General features: G+C 37.8%; 1 protein-coding gene across 2 annotated transcripts in view; it reads right to left on the bottom strand.

The window, feature by feature from the left end:
• PPP2R3A (protein phosphatase 2, regulatory subunit B'', alpha) overlaps positions 1 to 19,748 on the bottom strand; it is a 162,169-nt gene that overhangs the window by 87,031 nt on the left and 55,390 nt on the right. For both annotated transcript variants that reach the window (XM_012663597.1, XM_012663602.1), the window contains 3 exons: positions 15,897 to 16,163; positions 8,607 to 8,710; positions 4,367 to 4,469 (listed from right to left, as the gene is read on the bottom strand). In XM_012663597.1, the coding sequence (XP_012519051.1) occupies positions 4,367 to 4,469; positions 8,607 to 8,710; positions 15,897 to 16,163 (474 nt within the window). The remainder of the gene's footprint in view (positions 1 to 4,366; positions 4,470 to 8,606; positions 8,711 to 15,896; positions 16,164 to 19,748) is intronic.

Raw genomic sequence — 19,748 nt, 5'->3', positions numbered from 1 at the left:
GAGTTCCAATATACCCTGCACCCAGTTTCCCCTATTATTAACATCTTATATTTACTGTATGGTATACTTGTTCTGAATTAATAAACCAATATCGATACATTATTATTAAAGTCTATGCTTTATTCACATTTCCTTAGTTTTTCCTAATGTCTTTTTTCTGTTCCAGGATTCCATCTAGGATGCCACATTCCATTTAGTTGTCATGTCTCCTTAGACTTCTTTTGGCTGTGGACAGTTTTGTAGACTTTCCTTCTTTCTGATGACCTTGACAGTTTTGATAAGTACTGGTCCGGTATTGTGCAGCATGTGCCTTTATTGAAATCTATCTGATGTTTTTCTCATGATCAGACTGGGTTTATGGATTTTTGGGACACAGACTGCAGAGGTAACACGCTATTGTATCATATCCTAACAAGGGTACATATTATCAACATGATTTACAATTGTTGATGTTGACTTTGATCACCAGACAGAGGCAGTATCTGTCAGGTTCCTCCACTGTACAGTTACTCCCCTGGTCTCCTAGAAATCACTATGTATAGCCACTCTGCTGTTAAGGAGTAGAGAGTTATAATCCCCTCCTTGGGGATGCAGTATTTATTAAATTATTTGGAATTCTTCTGCACAGATTTGCCTCTTCTCCCATTCAAGCCTTTATTTATATCAGTATGTGTAATTAATTTTTTAAAATTCTCATCTCTTCTGTTTCCTGAATTTGTTTTGTTTTGTTTTGTTTTTTCCTAGGTCAGTTTTTCTGTGTTTTTTCTTAACCTTGATTTTTCTCTTCTATGGATATGGTTTTCCTCATATACCTGGTTGTCCATTTATATTTAAGAAGGACAAGGTAGTTGATATAATTTTCCTCTGGTGAAATATAAGTAGGTCTATTTTTCAATAGGTATCTTTCTTGAGTGCCAAGTCTGCTTGGGAGTTGTTTGCATTTAGGTTGGGTATGATGACTGGCAGGCATTGTTTTAGAGTAAACTGGTGGGACCTCCATGACTCACCCCACAATTGCCAAAATACAAAGAAATAAGGAGAGCTTTAATCTACAATTGCCACATTAGAATCCTGAGCATGCTTTATTGTTTTTGTTAGTTTGTTCATGCTTGTAAGTAAATGTCAGGCTTCATTTGCCAGGAAAGGAGTCAATTGTTCTGTACACCAACCTTCAATGAATCCCCATTTCTGATACTTCTCATCAGATCCACCAATCCTGAGTTTATAGCCACTCTGGAACTCTGATGAGCAGAGAAGCTCACTTCACTACAGCCCACATACAGCTCCTCATTCTGGGTTGTGGTTTCCTTAGCCTGTTTCTGTTCACTTTCTATCTTCAAGAAACATGTTTAAATCTCCTGTTTCTCTATCATTCCATCCATTTCCATATGTTTATTACTTTTTAATTTCTAATACTTTAACTTCAGAGGAGTTTCGGAAAGAATGAGAGGAGAATGTGTTAGTTTGTCATCTTCTACTCCACAAGTCTACTTCTTAAATAAAAATAAAATTTCTCCTTAGCTTTAAGGTAAGTATAAATTATAAACGTATAATTTATACTTGTAAGTATAAACTCATAATTATGGTTTGGTTGTTGTCTGTTTGTAGTTCTCGTAGTATAAACTTAATTTACTTTCCTATCAAAGCTTCTATTAAAGCTCTCATAAAACTGACAATTGTATCTCTCAGGGTAGGGTCCTCGCAAGAAAAAGAATTCATCACCATATGAACCTTTCATGAAGGGACTACATGTAGAGTTGTGGGCGGGGTTAAGGGAGCAAACAAGGGAATGGTGAGGCACCCAGGCTAGCAACAGGAGGATACTGTTACAATCCTTAGGGCCAAAGGAACAAGGTGGGGAGGAGAGTTATGGGGGCCTAGCAGGCACCAGAACCATGGAGAAGAGGCTGTCCAACAGAAACTGTATTATAAAGAGATACAGTTAGTGTGCTGGAGCAGAGAATGGGGAAGAAATGCCAACTTCTCTCTCTGCCCTTCCATATACTGGCAAAGCTTCCCATTGGCTAGACTCAACCAGAAGCTAGTCAGTTAGGGAGCCCAAAACATGCCATTTGCAGGGTCAGAGCAGGGAAAAGAATGGATTGAGGGAGTGAGGATAGGGAGCAGATAAAGAACCTACTGTTTTATTACCAATATAGTTCCTATATTGAATATATGAGATTTTACAAAACATAAATAGGAATGTTTAATGTTGGATATCATTAGGTATAATCGTCTTGATTAAATGCAAAGAACTATTAATAATCCCCATTCTCATGAGTATTTTTTTGAGGGAAACAAAACCAAGCAGCAAATAAGTCTAAGGATAATCAAAACCATCATGTCAATTCAGACAAGCCTAAAGGCCTTGAATGTAAAACAAAATCAGAACCAAACTTCATATTTTAAACATGGAAAATTATTACTATAATTAAAAAATCTATGCCATATGATGTTAGAAGTCAGACCAGCAGTTACCCTTGGCTGGCAGTGACTGGGATGGAGTGTGAGGGACTTTGGAGGTACTGGTAATGTTGTTTCTTGATCTGCACGCTACTTATACAGATGTGCCCGCATTATGAAAATTCATTGAATAGTATACTTGTGATTTGGGTGATCTTTGTATATTTCAGCAAAAATATTAAAAAAAAAAATGATGGCAGCCATTAATACAACTTAAAAAAAAACCCCAACTATGTCAATGTATTTTTATGTCTTTATTTAGGCACCCTTACTAATAGCCAACAAGGACTTACTGGAACAGCTAAAGCAATGATGTATATTTAACAGAAATGAAAGGCAGATCTTAGCTTCAAAAACTTTGTGATCTGCTTAGGAAAACCACATATTTAGACTTGATATTAAGAATATTATCTCAGGCTATGAAGAATGCTGCAGTAAAAACAGATCCAATATTGATATGTAACTGATTCTCACAGGAAGGCCTAGATAGAAACACTCCTTAAGTGGGCTCTTCCTGTTGGAGATCTCTTTCTCTTTAACCTTAACAAAGGTCAACTAGACCAAAAGCTTGCGGACCCTGCATTTAAACCTACAACACACACAGGGCCACAAAAGCCATGAAGATTTCTAAGCCTCTTCTCTTCTCTGCCCTGAAGAGGCAGTAGGAAGCTCACTCCTACTGGGAAGGGAGTAGACAACACAGGGAAGGAGATTTGAGGGCAGAGACAGGGAAGTATAAAGGAACATGACAGGAGGAGGATTTCTACAGATTAGAAGATCTCTTTGTGTCAGAATAAAGAGAAGTATGTGGGTGCCAAGAGCAAAGGGATCTTGCTGCCTGGCAACACCCCTAGGGAGGCAGCTAAAACCTCAGGAGAAAATACATGTATATACATCTAGGAAGATGGGCTATGGGTATCTTCACCAAAAGTTCTGGGGCCTGACGTATGGCACAGAAAAAGCAAAGACCCCTGGATCTGAAGGGATCTTCTAGCCAAGGATGACTGATATCTCAGGAGTAACTCTCAACCCTCATGCTTTGGTACTGTGTAAAACCTCAGCTGTGGCATAGCTCTAGGATGAAGAAAACTCAGGTAGATCTGAGATAATATAGTACTGTTGTTTCATTTATCTGGTTGTACCAGCGAAAGCTGCTTCATATAAGTGAGTTTTCTGGATAAGTAAATATGGAATCTGTGCGACTTATATAAATTACTGATCTCAGCTGAAATCTGGTAATGGGATTTGGAACTACTGCCCTTATCCTGAATTACTTCCAGACTGGAATGCTTTTAGAGTTTTTATGCCTCTTTTTTTCCTTACTCTCTTGACTAACTTTGTAGTCTTGACATCTCAGTGTGCTTGATTCTAGTTATTGTCTCTCCCTTCCTATTCTAATTTTCTGTTTGAAATATATCTTAGGTTGAAAAATCAGAAAACCAAGTATTTTCAAACTATTCTTAAATCAAGAATCAAGAGGCACTGAGTGAAAACGCCAGGGTTCATGAGGGCAATTCTGATTACACCATGGCCTTTTCTTACTTTCCACCAGGTTCTTACCTATGTTCTATGTCAGCAATTTTCAAGTTATTTTCTTGAATTCTAAAGTTTCAGAAGGTGCTTTAGTGATTGCTGTGAGTGGACAAAAGGGAGGCTGAGCAGCCTTTCTCCCCTGCCTCAATGGGAGTAATCCTCTTTTACATATTTTCTATTCTGGGTTCTATTTTAGATTTCATTTAACAAAAGGATTTTACTGCTAAAAAAAGTTTGGAAACTACTCTTCTAGAAATCTGACCTCTAGATTTGTGTAGCTTAATTGACTATATGTCATAGTTGCAAAAATTTTTAAAAACCTCTGAAACTCCCAAAATAGAACGTATTTTGAAAAGGAAATGAAAATTACCTGAAGTAAAGGGATGAAATCCTCCTGTTCTAGAGAGTTGCAGCTGGGCTTTGCTAGAAGACAGATGAATTTAGAGGCATCATCATGATGGTTATTCAGCAATCTATAAAAGAAACAAGTGTTTAGGAAGACTGGCTCCTCTGAACAAACAATGACTACAACATCAATAGTTGGTAATTTCAGTCTGACCTGAAGTCCATTTAGATAAAAAACTAAGTAAGGGAATCATATAATCAAAGGATGTTCTAGAATGATGAGTTGTCTATGATATAAGGTTGGATGAGTGCTGAAGCCTCTTAGGACCTTCTTCGCTTCTAGTGGTCTCAGCATGAAGTAACAAGGCCCTGGACTCGATGGTACAATGGAATGGAAAGAAAAAAACAGTTGTCTAAAATATTTTGAGGAAAATTCCTCAGTGCTCCAGTATTTCTATCTCGTATTCCAAGCACCTACTGGTAGATAAATATTAAGCTAGAAACTTGGGAGCCATTATGGACTCCCCCCTCCTTTCACCCCCAATGCCTATGAACTACCACATCCTTTCACTTCTACCAAATTTGCCCCTTTCTGTCTTCATTGCCAGTATACACGCTCAGGCTCTCATTGTTTCTTGCTTGATGTTTCCGAAAATGTATCTGTCAAAGTTACTGTCCAAGTTAAAACTCTTTTTAAAGTAGGCTAAAGTCCAAGCTCTTGACTTAACATAAAGGGTCTTCAGGATCTGATCCTATCAGCTCATGTCCCCTTCCATTACCATTCCTTCATTTGTAGTTACCCAGATGTTCCATCCACTCCCACACCAGGCATTTGTATATGCTACCGTCCTTACTGCAACACCCTTCTTTCCCACTTCACTTTCCAGGGAATCTCACTTGGCTTCCTGTGTCCTTCCATCGCACCCTGTGCTGCTTTGTTCTGTCACGGCTGTTCCACAGAAGTATAGTCTTATTGGTGTAACTCTTTCACTAGACTCTAAGCTCCTTACAGGGCATAAAACTGTGTCTTATTTTCTTTTTATCCCAAGCATCCTCAAGGCCAGACACAGCATTCGATAAATGATTAAGAAAGAAAAACAAGAAAATGTTTGTGATCTAATAGACATATATTTGTTATATCTGTTAACAGTCAGTTGAGATACACATACTTAACTGACTTCACTTGTGATTATTAGAGCTGTGGTATGATTTTTATGTTTATTCTCCTTATTGTTCTTTAACATGCTCAAGGCCCCTGAAGTTAAATAAATACATGTTTCGGAAAAAGATTAGTGCAATAGGAGCTAATAGGAGCCATCTCTCAGGATTAGAAAATGGGTGGGATGATCACAGCAGAAAGGCTGCGAAGTCTTTTAAAAACTTTTATAAACACTTTTTAAAAAAAATGTATAGCACCACTAAATAAAAACAGCAGATATATGACAGATGAGAGCTACTCTGAGAGGACAAAGTCAAAGGATACCTTTGCTATGAAATAGAAAGTAAAGGTGAATTATGATTTTCTGCCAATGCTAATGGTTGATAAATGCTACTGGCTTTTAGGGGGTATGAAGGGATTAGAAGACATTTGTAAGATGAATCTGCTATAGTATGCTGATTTTAAATAGTAACAACAACAGTACTACCACTACTTGTAATAGGTGAATAAAGAAGAATGAAGACAGCATAGCTATTCTAAACTGGTATCTTCCAGAGCTTTTAAGACAAAATATTGTTTCATTAATGGACAAATGATATATTGATATGAAAAGGTAAAAGAAAATAAAGCATAATAAACGGGAAGCAATATTATTGATTCCATTTGAGAGGAGTTCTGCCCAAAATCTGGTACTCTAGGACCTCAAACAAAAAAGCTGTGGAGCACTGTCTTTCTTCTAAAAACATCCTGACTGTAAGAAAAACAGATGTCAGAGTATAGATTTGAAATGGGCAGTGGCACAGGGAAGTGAGGGGGAACAGATCCACTTGTAGGAGACATATGGAAGGCTCCAACCCATGAGCACTCTGACATGAGGGGAATTATTTACCTTTATGTTTTTGACTTTTATATTTGACTTTATTTTTTAAGACTATATAGAGCTTGTTATTGGAACAAGCCAGCATACGTATGCATATACCAAAATATTTTAATTCTGTGTCATTACCTGCGAGTTTTTGTACTTGAAAGTTTTAATATACTATACTTGGGCCCAAGTTGCTTTATGCAAAGGGTACAATTTGTAAAAATTTACAAAACTAAACATGTCTTTTCCAAGGTCAGTGTGGTGACTCAAATGATCATGCTTAGCTGCTTAGTCTCCCCAAAATAGCCATATTTAGGTCTTCCTTAAAACACCCTGGCTTTTAAAAGGCATTTTAAGAGCTCAAAGAGGAGTTCCCACTAGAGGGCACTCAAACCATTTTAGTATCTGACCATAAGCCAATGCTTTAATTTAGAGACACTTTCGCAGAATTTTTTTAAATGAAAAAAATAGGGACAGTTGTTCATGCTATTTAACTTCATCAGTAAGTTTTCCTGCAGTTAACCAAAGTGAAGACTTGTGCTTCATGTCTTTTTCCCCCTTTTGCTTTTTATAGAAGTGTCCTTTCCCTGGAGATAAAATTAAAATGATTCATCTCAATGAAGGAATAAAATTATTCTTGTGGTGGCTACTGTTGCTCTATCCACCAACGCATACTCTGATCACTTTAGTTCAATGTAATACATGAAGAACTGGGTGAACTCAATTTGCTTCTAGATTTTTAAAATTAAGAATACTTTTTTTTTTTGTGAGACAGAGTCTCACTCTGTTGCCCTGGCTAGAATGCAGTGGCCTCACCGTAGTTTACTGCAACCTTAAACTCATGGGCTCAAGTGATCCCTGCCTTGGTCTCCCAAGTAGCTGGGACTACAGGTGTGTGCCACCATGCCTGGCTAGTTTTTCTATTTTTAGTAGAGACAGAGTCTCTCTCTTGCTCAGGCTGGTCTTGAACTCCTGAGCTCAAGCAATCCTCTCATCTCGGCCTCTCAGAGTGAAGAACCACATTTATTAATCACCTACTATGTTCTCAAGCATTATTACTATTAAGGGCTTTTAGGTATGAAGGGATCAGAAGGTCTATAAACTGAATCTGTGGCTGTTATATGTTAATTTTAAATACCAACAATAGGTGAATGGCATTTCCCAGTAGTTTACTAGTAAGGGTATTTAGCCCAGAAAAGGTGAGAAGAAAATGTATGAAGAGGGCTGATCTGTTAAAAGAGGTAGAAGGGGCTGTGCACGGTGGCTGACGCCTGTAATCATAGCATTCTGGGAGGCCGAGGCGGGTGGATTGTTTGAGCTCAGGAGTTCGAAACCAGCCTGAGCAAGAGCGAGACCCCGTCTCTACTAAAAATAGAAAGAAATTAATCGAACAACTAAAAATATATAGAAAAAATTAGCCAGGCATGGTGGCGCATGCCTGTAGTCCCAGCTACCTGGGAGGCTGAGGCAGAAGGATCTCTTGAGCCCAGGAGTCTGAGGTTGCTGCGAGCTAGGCTGACGCCACGGCACTCACTCTAGCCAGGGCAACAAAGCAAGACTCTGTCTCAAAAAAAAAAAAAAAAAAAAAAGAGGTAGAAGGTGCAAGTTATGATATTCTCTTAAAATGGATAACTACATCAACAAATAGCTCTTAAAAAAGAAAGAAGGGAGAAAAAAAGAAAAGGAAGAAGAAAGTTGGGCTTGAATTGAAGAATATTTGTCACGATGTTATAGTCCAGGAATATCTTGATAAATACTAGCCCTTTGTTTCTTTAACTGGAGCTTTCAAAAAATATTGATTAGAATCTATTAACATTCAGTTATTTTTAGGTATAATTCAACTAGGTATAACTTTAAATTGGATTATATGAGAATGAAAATGTATTGCTCATGTGATACATGTGGTTTGCTCCCCTTAAAGGAGAGTCTAGCTCCTTTCATGTCACTGCTGCCAGACTCAAATTCTGAGACCCAAATTTAACAAGTAAAACTAAGAAACTATCAAATAGTTGTTTAAAAAGTATTTTTACATGTCTGCGTTACTATTTAAAGACAAAGATAAAGGCTTGTAACAAAGAACTTGTGTGTGAGTATAAATGGTTGTCAATTAATGAATTTTCCTTGTTGGAATAAAGGGTAAAGAGAAAATGAATAAATGAGTAACGCAGGTGATCTTTATAAAGTATGCCATGAGGACCAGACAATTCTTTGCCTCCCCAGAGTGACTGCTTACATACTTACTTTTTCCACATGGCAATGAATGACTGTGCTGACACAAATCCTGTCTTCTCTCCCCCTGCAGCCCTGAACATGGGGGCTTTCCAATAGAGAGGACAGCCACAGACCTGAAAATAAAAAACAACTACAGCGTAAGCCAAGAGGCAGTGAAGAGATACATGGCCAAAGAAAAGGTCTTTGTGGCTTTTACCCTTCATGCCACAGTGGATGGAAGGGCCCTTGGGAGAACAAAACTGGGTCACAGGCAAATATATCGACTAGGGTAGATTCAGAGAGAAACAGAGGGGAAACAAAATAAGAGGATTACATGTTTAATGAAGAAAATGGAAATCCATTTACCTTTTCTCCAAGTTCATTTATAGTGATTTCTCCCCCCAGCCCCCCCCCACAATCATGATAGTTAAAGCAACCAGCCTCACTTCCTAACACTCTTACATCATATACTTTCTACCTTCTAGAAAGAAAAAGAAATGACAATGTCATGGTTGTATATGTACTTCATTCCTTGAGCAGAAAGATAGAGCCACCTTTACTTGGTCACCTGGTGTTAATACACTCTACTACCTATCTCTTTCTCTCTCCTTTGCCCATTGTTATTAAGTACCAGGTTCAAGAAGAACCAGAAAACCCTAGAATGCTCAAGAAAACATCCCTCAAATCTATTTAAATCATTATAATTCAGGTAAAAGATGAAAGGTAAAAATCAAAATGCTATCTTTTTTTATAAATCAGAAGCTACCACCGATGACGACAAAAGGGACAAAGTAGGAATGAATATAAAATAACTTCAATAACCCTAAAAGCCATTGTTTTTTTCTCCTAAATAAAAAGACCTTCCTTTCAATTTAAAAAAATTATCCTTTTACTCTCAAGAGTTCTTACTAAATTTACCTGCTTTTTTCCTAGAGGAAAAATTCTTTCCTGTAAGTAGCAATATTATCTAAATATTATCAGAAAAATAGTCTCCAAATCTTCCCAATTTTGTACATACACAGAAAACATTCCCAAATCTGGATCTCTTCAAGAGTCACATCTTGTTATGAGATAAGGATATTATCATTATTCATATTAGATACAGGATCTGTTGAGCCTCCATCATTCACAGACAGAAGCTTCTCCTTTGGAAGTAGATTAGATGTGTATCTACATTAGGTTTAGGTGAACTCACTCCTGGTATCAGGCCTCAGTGCACAGGGGATCCTCACAGGAGCCTGAAGAGTACCTAGTCTGACATTAGCTATCTTGAGAGAATGCCCAAGGCTGCTGTGTTTATGCCAGAGTTGAAGATATGGAAGGTAAGATTCAAGCCAAAAGAGGTAAGGACAGGGCAGAAATAAAAAGTTGCTGCTGCCAGGGCCACTAAAGCACATCTGCAAGCAGAGTAGAATTTAAGATTTCTAAAGTCCAGAGGTCAAATACCTCCACTGAGGTCAAGAAAGAGGGAAAGGTGTTGCTTAGCAACCATGTGATTTTTGTTTACTGTATAAATTGTGATTGCCAAGGTACAAAGCTCACAACTAATATAGTTTGGGTGCATAAACTGTCAAAGCCACTTTCCCCAATCCCAGTCCCTCCTTTCATGCAGAGTAGTGGTTTGCCAAGAAAATGTTCTTAGCCTTAGTGATAGGCTATTGGCAACTGCTGAGAAAGCTGAAAGAATAGTCTGTATTATGAAGTGGGGAGACACAAAGAGAAAGTACAGGGAGAGACTGGAAGAGGGTTGCCAAAGTGCTTGAAACTCCCATCACCAGAGTCACTCAAGAATTGTTCAGAATTGGAAGGGATCAGGAATCTTCTAGTTCAACCTTGGGAAGCGGTCACCAGCCTCAACTGAAACACCTTCCAGTGGCTGCGTGCTTACTACCTCCTGTGCGGTAACTTCCAGTTTTTTTTTTTGAGACAGGGTCTCGCTCTGTTGCCCCAGCTAGAGTGCAGTGGTGTCATCATAGCTCACTGCAACCTCAAACTCCTGAGCTCAAGCGATCCTCATGCCTCAGCCTCCTGAATAGCTGGGACTACAGGTGCATGCCACCACACCCAGCTAATTTTTTCTATTTTTAATAGAGACAGGGTCTCCCTCTTGCCCAGGCTGGTCTCAACGTGCTAGCCTATAATAAATGATTTTTTTTTTTTTTTGCTTAAACTAGCAACTGTTGTTTGCAAATAAGAATCTTGACTTATATGAAACTATTATCTCACTATGGATTTTATTTTTTAAACTTTTTTATTGATACATAATATTTGTACATTTTTATGTTTTTAATTTTTTATTGCTATGAACTTTAAATCTCTATTTTGAAACTCATTACAGACCCTTGGTTAGGTTCTGTCCTTCAGAAGTGGATTGTGAACGTGGCCACAAATTCTCTGCAGTTCCTCCATTAAGAGGGGAGCATGTTTTCCTGGCCCTGAGTCTTGGCTAGCCTGTGACTTTTTCGGATCAACACAACAATGCAGAAGTGATAGTGACTGTTACATAGGAAAGCTAATTGATAGCCCTCTCCATGAAACAATAAATATCGTGGAATTCATAGGAAAGAGTAATCATAAAAAAGAGCTAGGACCTAAGGGTTACTGCGTGTAAAAATACACTGGTTTTGGATTTAGTGTCTAAAAAATATCCCTGTTATGTATCATTTTCTAAATCAAATTAAGCTGATCTGAGCTCCCAGCCACCACGATTGAACAATCGATGAAAACGTAAGTTGGGTTGGCTTTTTGGAACGGCTCTGCCCCCTCCTAGTGTTGTTATCCCAAACATAGACCCTGGAGAAGTGGGAGGCTCGTACAGAGCAGTCACTGTCATCTCTGGGAACCTGTTGCTTTGAAGAGAAAGCAGCAAAGGAACTGGAGAGGCTCCCACTACCCCTGGAGTTTGATCCCATTGGCTCTGTCAGGGTATAAGTTGCCCTGATCCTAAATCCTGCATTGGGTCTCCTGTCTTTGCTTTTGTAACTGGCTCCATGAACCCCTATATGTTTTTTATAATCCTCTCCCTTAACTAACAACTTGACCCTTTGAGGTGTTTCCCAGAAATGAATCAACTTACACTATTTAACAACTTTCATTCCCTAGGTTAAGGTCCTTTCTCCAGAAGATGCCTGTTAAAATGTGTAAGTGTCAGATCAGAGATTAATACTTACAAACCTACTATGACCTAAAGGCAAAATCCTAAAACATTAGGAACAGAACAAAAATGTTTTAAAGTGGATTGGAAAAGGTCAGCCTATTTTTCTCACTGTGGGGTACCCTGAGTAGCCAAGGGTTAAACAACATGAAGGTATCAGGTCCCTGGAGAAAATGCCAAAGGAAAAAAATGGGAAGGGCAGCAAATGGCAAGGGCTGTGGACATTAAACTTTGACGATTTAAAGGAAAATATATGAAGCCAGTGTGAAGATTTTTTTTTTTAAACAAAGGAAGAGAATGGATGACAAGTGGGGATATACAGGGAGATACAGAAAATGGGTGTAGAAAACTTACACTTAGAGGTGGCAGCAAGAGTCAATGTGTGGTAACCAAAGTTGCCAGAGCAAAGAAAACTTGAATAACACCTATAAAATTTGATCTAAGAATGGTCTAACAACATAAAGAATTAAAAGCAAAGTTGTCTAATGATACACATAGGAGGCTATGTTGTAATGTTCTTTCAACATTTAAACATATCTCATGCTGGCTATTTCATTTGGCCCTCACATGATCCCCCTACAGAAGAGGGCAGGTATTTTTACCCCATTTTACAGATGAAGAAATTCAGGTACAGAGAGGCTACCTTACAGGCCACAGGCATGATGGGTCAAGATGGTGCTACATCAGCCAGAGAGAGGAGCTGGAGGGCTTTGCATGGTTCAGAAGAGAGTTTTATTCTTTTTCCTCAACTTTCTGCTAGAGGTTAAAACTCCAAGATGAATCCTCTGGCCCAGTCTCTGACAAATATTTTCTTACTGCTGCTTAGTTTCTGTTCCTACGCTGCTTTCATCCCTCTTAGATTCATTCTCTATTCATTTCTTCTCTATCATCACTTAAAGCTGTGGAATAAAGCATAAACTACACACTGGAAATTTAACCAGATGTGGGCATTAAGCTCTCCAAGGCTGTTTGAGGTCTAAAGATGAATGAGCTAAACTTCACCAATAGATGCGAATTTCAGAAACATAGTTTTCTCTGCACTTGAAATATAGATCCCAGTCTTTACAGCTACACCTAAGCGCCACTAAGAGTAGGTTGCAAACTAAAGCTGGCCTTCCTAATAGCTTTATAAGCTATATGAATCCATAAAAACATTCATTTATTGCTCTGACAACCTCTCTCTTCCTTGCCCCTTGAAGGTTGACTCTCTTTCTCCTTTTCTCATGCTAACCTATTGTAAGAATATGGACAGTAAGTGCTGGAGCCACAGAATCCACTGCCTAGTGCCAAAAAGACTCGCATAGCAAAGAATTATTGAAAATAAGGGTGACTTAGTGAGTGCCAACGGATTGCAACAGCCAAGTAAAAGCTAGATTAAATGAGAATTAGCTAACTGGAAGACATGATTAAATCAATTAAAAAAAATGGTTTTGAGAATAAAGATGCAAAGTCCAACAAAATGAGCTGATACAGTAATCAAAACCAAAACAATACAAACTGATACACTCATAATATCTTTTGAAGTCACTGTATATAAATATTCCTTTTCATATGTAATGTTATTTATAACTTTTTAAAGGTATGGGCAGTTTATGTTGCTACCTAAGCTGACAATTAAGATCTAAGATCTAGCAATGAACACAAAGTCTTGGTGCCCATGAATGAAATTTAGGGCTGTAATCAAGTATAATTCAGACAAGTCAATCAGACATATATATGTATAATAGCTATTGTGCCACATGATTATTAGGTACAAATAGTAAATTGTTACGAAAATGACAGTTACTATGACTAAACAAATTAGTTTTCTATCTTTCTAAACTTCTCCATGTTGTCAGCTTCGACATGAATGGTTTTTCCTGATGCCACATACAGACTGATCCTCACTGCACATAAATAGCAAAGTCCTTCCTCTGGCTCCCCACCATACTGAGGCCCCCTTCCCTGCCTTGACTATACTCTTTTTCATACCTCCTTTGACCGTTGTGGAGTCAACAGGCTTTTTGCTTTCCTCTCACTGAATCTGTGGAGTGCTAGAGGGCCATTGAGCAGTGGAACAGGGCAGGGCTCCCACAAGACAGGGCTGCAGGGCCAAACCCAGAGGGATGTGGAAGCAGGGCAGTATGAAGGCACAGGGAGAATGGGCTCCTCAGTCAGGGGTTGAGAATATTTGGAGAAAGAGAGTTGGCCCAGTGGGACCTGTATTCAAGACAGGCTAGGCTGCAGTTTTGTGACAGTCAGGCACTAATCACCTAGATGGGCTCTCCAGACATGGTGACCTCAGCATTATACCAGGGAACTGATACGCTTTAATCTGGACAGTTTCTCCTTGTCTGCTTACCTGAAGCAATCCATGAAACCTCCTATCTCTTTCACAAAATTGTTCCCGTGTTAGAAATACGCTGTTGGCAATTATGCAGTTACCATGTTATCTCCAAATGCAGATTTCCTTCATCCTTGCTAAATTTTATCTTTTGGATTTAGATCCATAGTTCTGGCCCATTCAGAGAATTTATTATTTTGATTCTGTCTTCTAATAAAATAGCTGCCTCTTAAAGAATTGGGTAAGAAAACCCTGAGTGCCCTGAAAGAACGGGCAATTTATTTGGATGACCATTGATTAGAAGTTAGTTAATGTTCGTGTACATTCAGGGAGATAGCACATGTAGAAAGAGCACCATGCTAGAAGTTAAAGGACTTGTCTCCTGACATGAACTAGTTCTGTGACTGCAGGTAAGTACTGGTGGTACTGCAGTTTTCCCATAAGTAAAATGGAATGAAATCAGATAAGCTATTATTTCTGGAATGAAAGAGTTTGTTTTTCATTAGAAACATCTAAGGGATCAACAAGCAATTTTTAAGACAGGGATGAAGAAAGAGAGAATAAAAGAAAGAATTCCCTTTTATTTCCTTTAAAATCACTCTAGTTACAAACCATTTAACAGCAATGACAAATGCTCTGTGAGGTCAGAAGTAGGGCATGACCGAAGTGGAGGTTTATGGACTTCTCCAAAAAGACACAGTGGAAGTTGGGGCTCCAAAATGGATACTGTGGAGTTTGGCAGGAGTGGAAGCCTATCTTGGAGGGGAAAGCTCTGAGAGCCCAAAGTCAGAGGTGTGCCTGTGAGCGGACAAGTGGGTCAGGCTCATAAAGGAAACAATATTAGGTAAGTTTGGGAAGGAACTCTGGGGCGAGATTGTGAAGACCCTGGAATGCCAAGAAGAGAAGTTCGAGTTTTATACTGAAGAACAGTAGTTTTCAAACTTTTAACACTACTTCTGAAAGCAGGGGAAGCCTTCTCAGTGGAAGTGTGCCTGGGGCCTTGTGCATTCTCCTACTTGCCTCCATGCATTTCTTAGCCTACTAAACCTCTCTGCTTCTTGAACCACAGATTGAAACCACTGCTAAATCCTGAGGTATGATCTGACTCTTCAATATACATGCATAATAAAAATAAAACCAAAATAAAACAAAACACTAGTCGAGATGGTGAGAACCCTTGAATATTGCTGGGAATGGTATGATCAAATATAATCTGATGGTCATGCTCAGTACTAACTGTTCTGGGAGGAGGCTGGAGGTACAGAATCCAGTCACAGTAGTCCTGACGTTGGGACTTAAAACCCTTAAATCAGAAGCAGTTGGATCTGTTAGAAAGTATCAAAGACTTGCTTCCTAGAGTCAAATCCATTTATTTCAGGGTAAAATGACAATGCTGAGATGGCCTAATGATTCCTTGTCTGGCATTAGGGCAGAGTTATGATCAATGGGAGAGAACAAAAAAAGATTCCTATTTAACTCAAGGAAAAATTTTCTAACAAACAAGGCTACTTAATGATGAAACAGGCTGCCTGGCAAGGTAGTAAGCTTCTAGTCACTGAAAACATTCACACAGAGAATGAATTTATGAGCTGGTGATGACTTGGAAGGGATTCCTGTATTAAATGGGAGGTTGGACTGGAAAACCACTAACGATTTTTTCAAACTTAGAAGTTCCATCTAATAGGACCACAGATAAAGACTTTATCGGGATCAAACAGATTATTTAAACATGGAGAAAAAGTCTATGCATACTTAAAAACAGAAAGCAAAGAGGCAGTAAATAGGAGGAGATTGGGGATTCCAGATAAAGAGGGATTATAAATCATTTAGTTAGTTATATTACCTTTGCAATTTTCCCCATTTCATAAATGTCTGCTTTCTGATCTTCAATATCCATAAAAGCGGCTTCAATTCTGCTTAGAGTCTGTTCGTGGTTACTGCAGGTATCTGGGAGTCCTTCAGGAAAGTAGAACTGTGGAATGTTTATGGACAATGGTGTATTCACAACATTATTCACATGAGGCACAGGGGAGGGAGGTCTGGGACTACTTGGCAAGGTGGCTGGAGGTGGAAGTGGTGTTCCAGGTTTCTTTTCTGGTTTATTTTGAATCTGGAAAGAAAATGAGATTATGAGACACAAAAATTCTAAACAGTTTTCATTTCTTGAGAATCCTTACCAGTAATAGGAAGTTGGGTATAAGTACAAAACCACAATTAGAGACAGTAGAGATCACTCCACTCTGGAGGGTGGCAAGCATGTTTCTAGGAATGATTATCCATATTAAATAAATCAATACAAAAATTATCTGTCAATAATCAAGTTTACATAGATTTATGTTTAAAAAATCCTGCAGTACATTTTCCCATCAATTGGCAGACATTTCAAAAGAATCAAAAAGCAATGTCAGCTGATGTGTTAAGGACATCAAGAAGTATTCTCAGTCTGTTGGAACTGGATTAGTAAATTCTTTTTGAAGACTGTTCTTGGCCTTTCTGTGAATTTCTCCTTCAAAAGGCAGAATGAGTTCTTTTAAAATATATAAATCTAAAACACATTTGGGGGGGGCTCCTTTCACCATCTTCTCTAGTTTGACTTTGCTGAGGTGGAATCACTGCCGACCCCTGATGCTGAGAAAATCTTTGTTAAGAAATTAAAGCATTTTAGTTCTGGAACATCTTCTACCTGGCTGATTTACTTGCCACTAGAGGCATGCCACTTTTTCCAAAATATACATATATCTTATTTTAGTTATGCTCTAAATAGGCAGGGACCATGGTCATTAATTTCATCACAACCAAACTCCCTTTCCAGTTTATGAATTCATGTACAGTTTACATTATTCCTTTTTGTAAAAGCATTTGATGTGGTATAACATAAAGAGATACTGGAAAGGATGGTAAAGGGAGGGACAGTGGGGAGACAGAGATTGCCCATGATTTAGAAAAAAGGGAGGGGAGGTACACCATTATTCAGGTAGGAATTTATTTTACCAGTGAAGACTAAATTTAGTTCTCAGATTCCTAATAGAAAAAGCAAAAAAGATTCTACAAAGATTTTCACAGTTTCTACTCTTAATTAAAGACTAAGTTATCTATCAAGGATCATAAACATGGCACTGTATTAGATGCTACATAAAGTATGAAAGACGGACATGACTGTGAATAGCTAAACTTACTTTAAATTCACTGTGAACACAACGTATTATTCAAATGTTCTTCTTCCTTAAATTACCCTAATGCCATCCCTACAATTTGAACAATGATTTATATATAAGAAGTAGATCTGAATATCATATTTCCTCTTAACATATGGCTTATAACATGATTTTAAAATTTGGGATAAAAGTCTTAGCTATCCTTAAAATGCATGAGTTTTATAGGCAGATAAGCTTCATTCACACAAACGTGATGAAAATGGTTAAATTTCCTACTTTTGTTATGATGGCCCATTTCCTATGTGTTAATATCTAATATTAACACACAGAGAGGATTCTGCTCATATATTAATACTATTAGGGGCATGAAGGGCAGCTGTCATATCAAGCCTTTGCTGCTATAAGTATCAAGATGTCACCCATATAAAGCAATAGTCAAGAAACACAGGGAAGTGATGCCAATGAAACATGAAAAACTTAACAGAAAACAGTAATGGCCTACTAGTCTGTAACCTCAGGAAAGTTACTTAACCTTATAGAATTTCAGTAATAAAACAGAAATTACAGTCCTTATTTCTTGGAAGGTTGTTGAGAAGATTAAAGGAAATTACAGGATATAACATTGATAAAAGGTTCCCAATAGTGCTGGGCATGATCTGTCTTGATGTAAGAAAATAAGTGACAGGCCAAAGGGTGAAGTTCTCAAAAGATCAGATTAAGCATTATTTGGCATGTTCAGATTCAATAATAAATTAAATAAGCATTTACCTTTGTAAAGTAATTAAAATTTATAAATCACTTTTGATTTAATAAATTGATAATCTAGTCTAAGTAAACATTTCTTAGTGCTAAATCTGCAAATATTATATAGTGCTATGAGTCAATAATAGTTATTGTTATTGTTTTAAAGTATTTTAAAATCCTAAAATAAGGCATAGAATTCTTCCGGGGCTTTATCTAGGTCTTTACCTACATTAGGGCCATTTCCTTTCCACTATTTTATGGTGAAAGAGATTTGTGAAACTACAAGTGTGCAATCATCAAAATTATTTTATTGTTTTCCCATGTTTCCCATGGCGTAACATCCAGGGCAGTTACAGATAATTTCAGAGCAGTTATGCCCACAGGACTAGGACCACAGGGATGAAACCTGATAGTCTCATGAACACACCCTAATGGGGAAGGGTTAGAGCAGGGTCTTCTAAAACTCTGTTTTTGCTTTTACAGAAGTAAGTGACACTGAGAACAAAACATTGGCTGTTAAAGTTTTCATCTGAATGGGAAAATATTTGATTACGTAATATTCTACTGTTTTCTTAATGTACTTCTTAACACAGCAATTCGCTGACAGGCAAATATTTATTATTTCATTGGTTAATTCCATATTAATAAAACTGATATTAATACTTAAAAGGAAAATAACATTTAAAAATGCATTTATATTGAACTTTCAGATATATCAATTTACTTTCCATTGAATTCTTTAGGAGACATATAATTTAAACCTTAAAGTAGTTTAATAAAACTGACCCTTTATAAGCATTACAGAATAAAACCTAGTAATATAAATTTTGCCAGACTTACTGGTAAGTTTATCATCTGCTCACTTTCAATAAAGTGGTTTCAGACCAATCTAGGAGTGGCATTAAAATAGAATTAGTTGGGTAAAGTATCTCAATTCTCCATTTTGGTCTTTCCCTATAAACACAGTATCATTTAGATATTCATTCTGAATAGTATCCTTAGGCTATTATGTCACTGTAGCATTTCTGATATTTGATCATTTTTTACCTACAAAAAAGAAATTTCATATAATTCACCAAAATAATTTGAGATTATTCTGGGTAAGAGTAACTATGAAACTATGGTTTCTTGCTGGATTTTGGATGACCTGCACTTGTATAGCCCTTGATTTATATTGTACTCAATGTTACGCAACTTCTTTGTAAGACACCGCCATAAAGTTATAAGCAAGAAAGCAGGGATTTGGCAAAGAAGTCATCACAGGCAGGAATGACTCAATCTTACAGTCTGCTCAGGGAAGACATTCTTTGCACTCTCTAGAAGTAATTGCCATCCTTCGTTATCTACATATGTACATTATATGACACACAAAATCTAAAACACATTTGGGGGGGGCTCCTTTCACCATCTTCTCTAGTTTGACTTTGCTGAGGTGGAATCACTGCCGACCTCTGATGCTGAGAAAATCTTTGTTAAGAAATTAAAGCATTTTAGTTCTGGAACATCTTCTACCTGGCTGATTTACTTGCCACTAGAGGCATGCCACTTTTTCCAAAATATACATATATCTTATTTTAGTTATGCTCTAAATAGGCAGGGACCATGGTCATTAATTTCATCACAACCAAACTCCCTTTCCAGTTTATGAATTCATGTACAGTTTACATTATTCCTTTTTGTAAAAGCATTTGATGTGGTATAACATAAAGAGATACTGGAAAGGATGGTAAAGGGAGGGACAGTGGGGAGACAGAGATTGCCCATGATTTAGAAAAAAGGGAGGGGAGGTACACCAT

The sequence above is a fragment of the Propithecus coquereli genome, unplaced genomic scaffold (genome assembly GCF_000956105.1).
Source record: "Propithecus coquereli isolate 6110/MARCELLA unplaced genomic scaffold, Pcoq_1.0 Scaffold12, whole genome shotgun sequence".
Classification (NCBI taxonomy): domain Eukaryota; kingdom Metazoa; phylum Chordata; class Mammalia; order Primates; family Indriidae; genus Propithecus; species Propithecus coquereli.
Note: the sequence above shows the minus strand (reverse complement) of the source record. Positions and strands in the feature narration are given on the sequence as shown.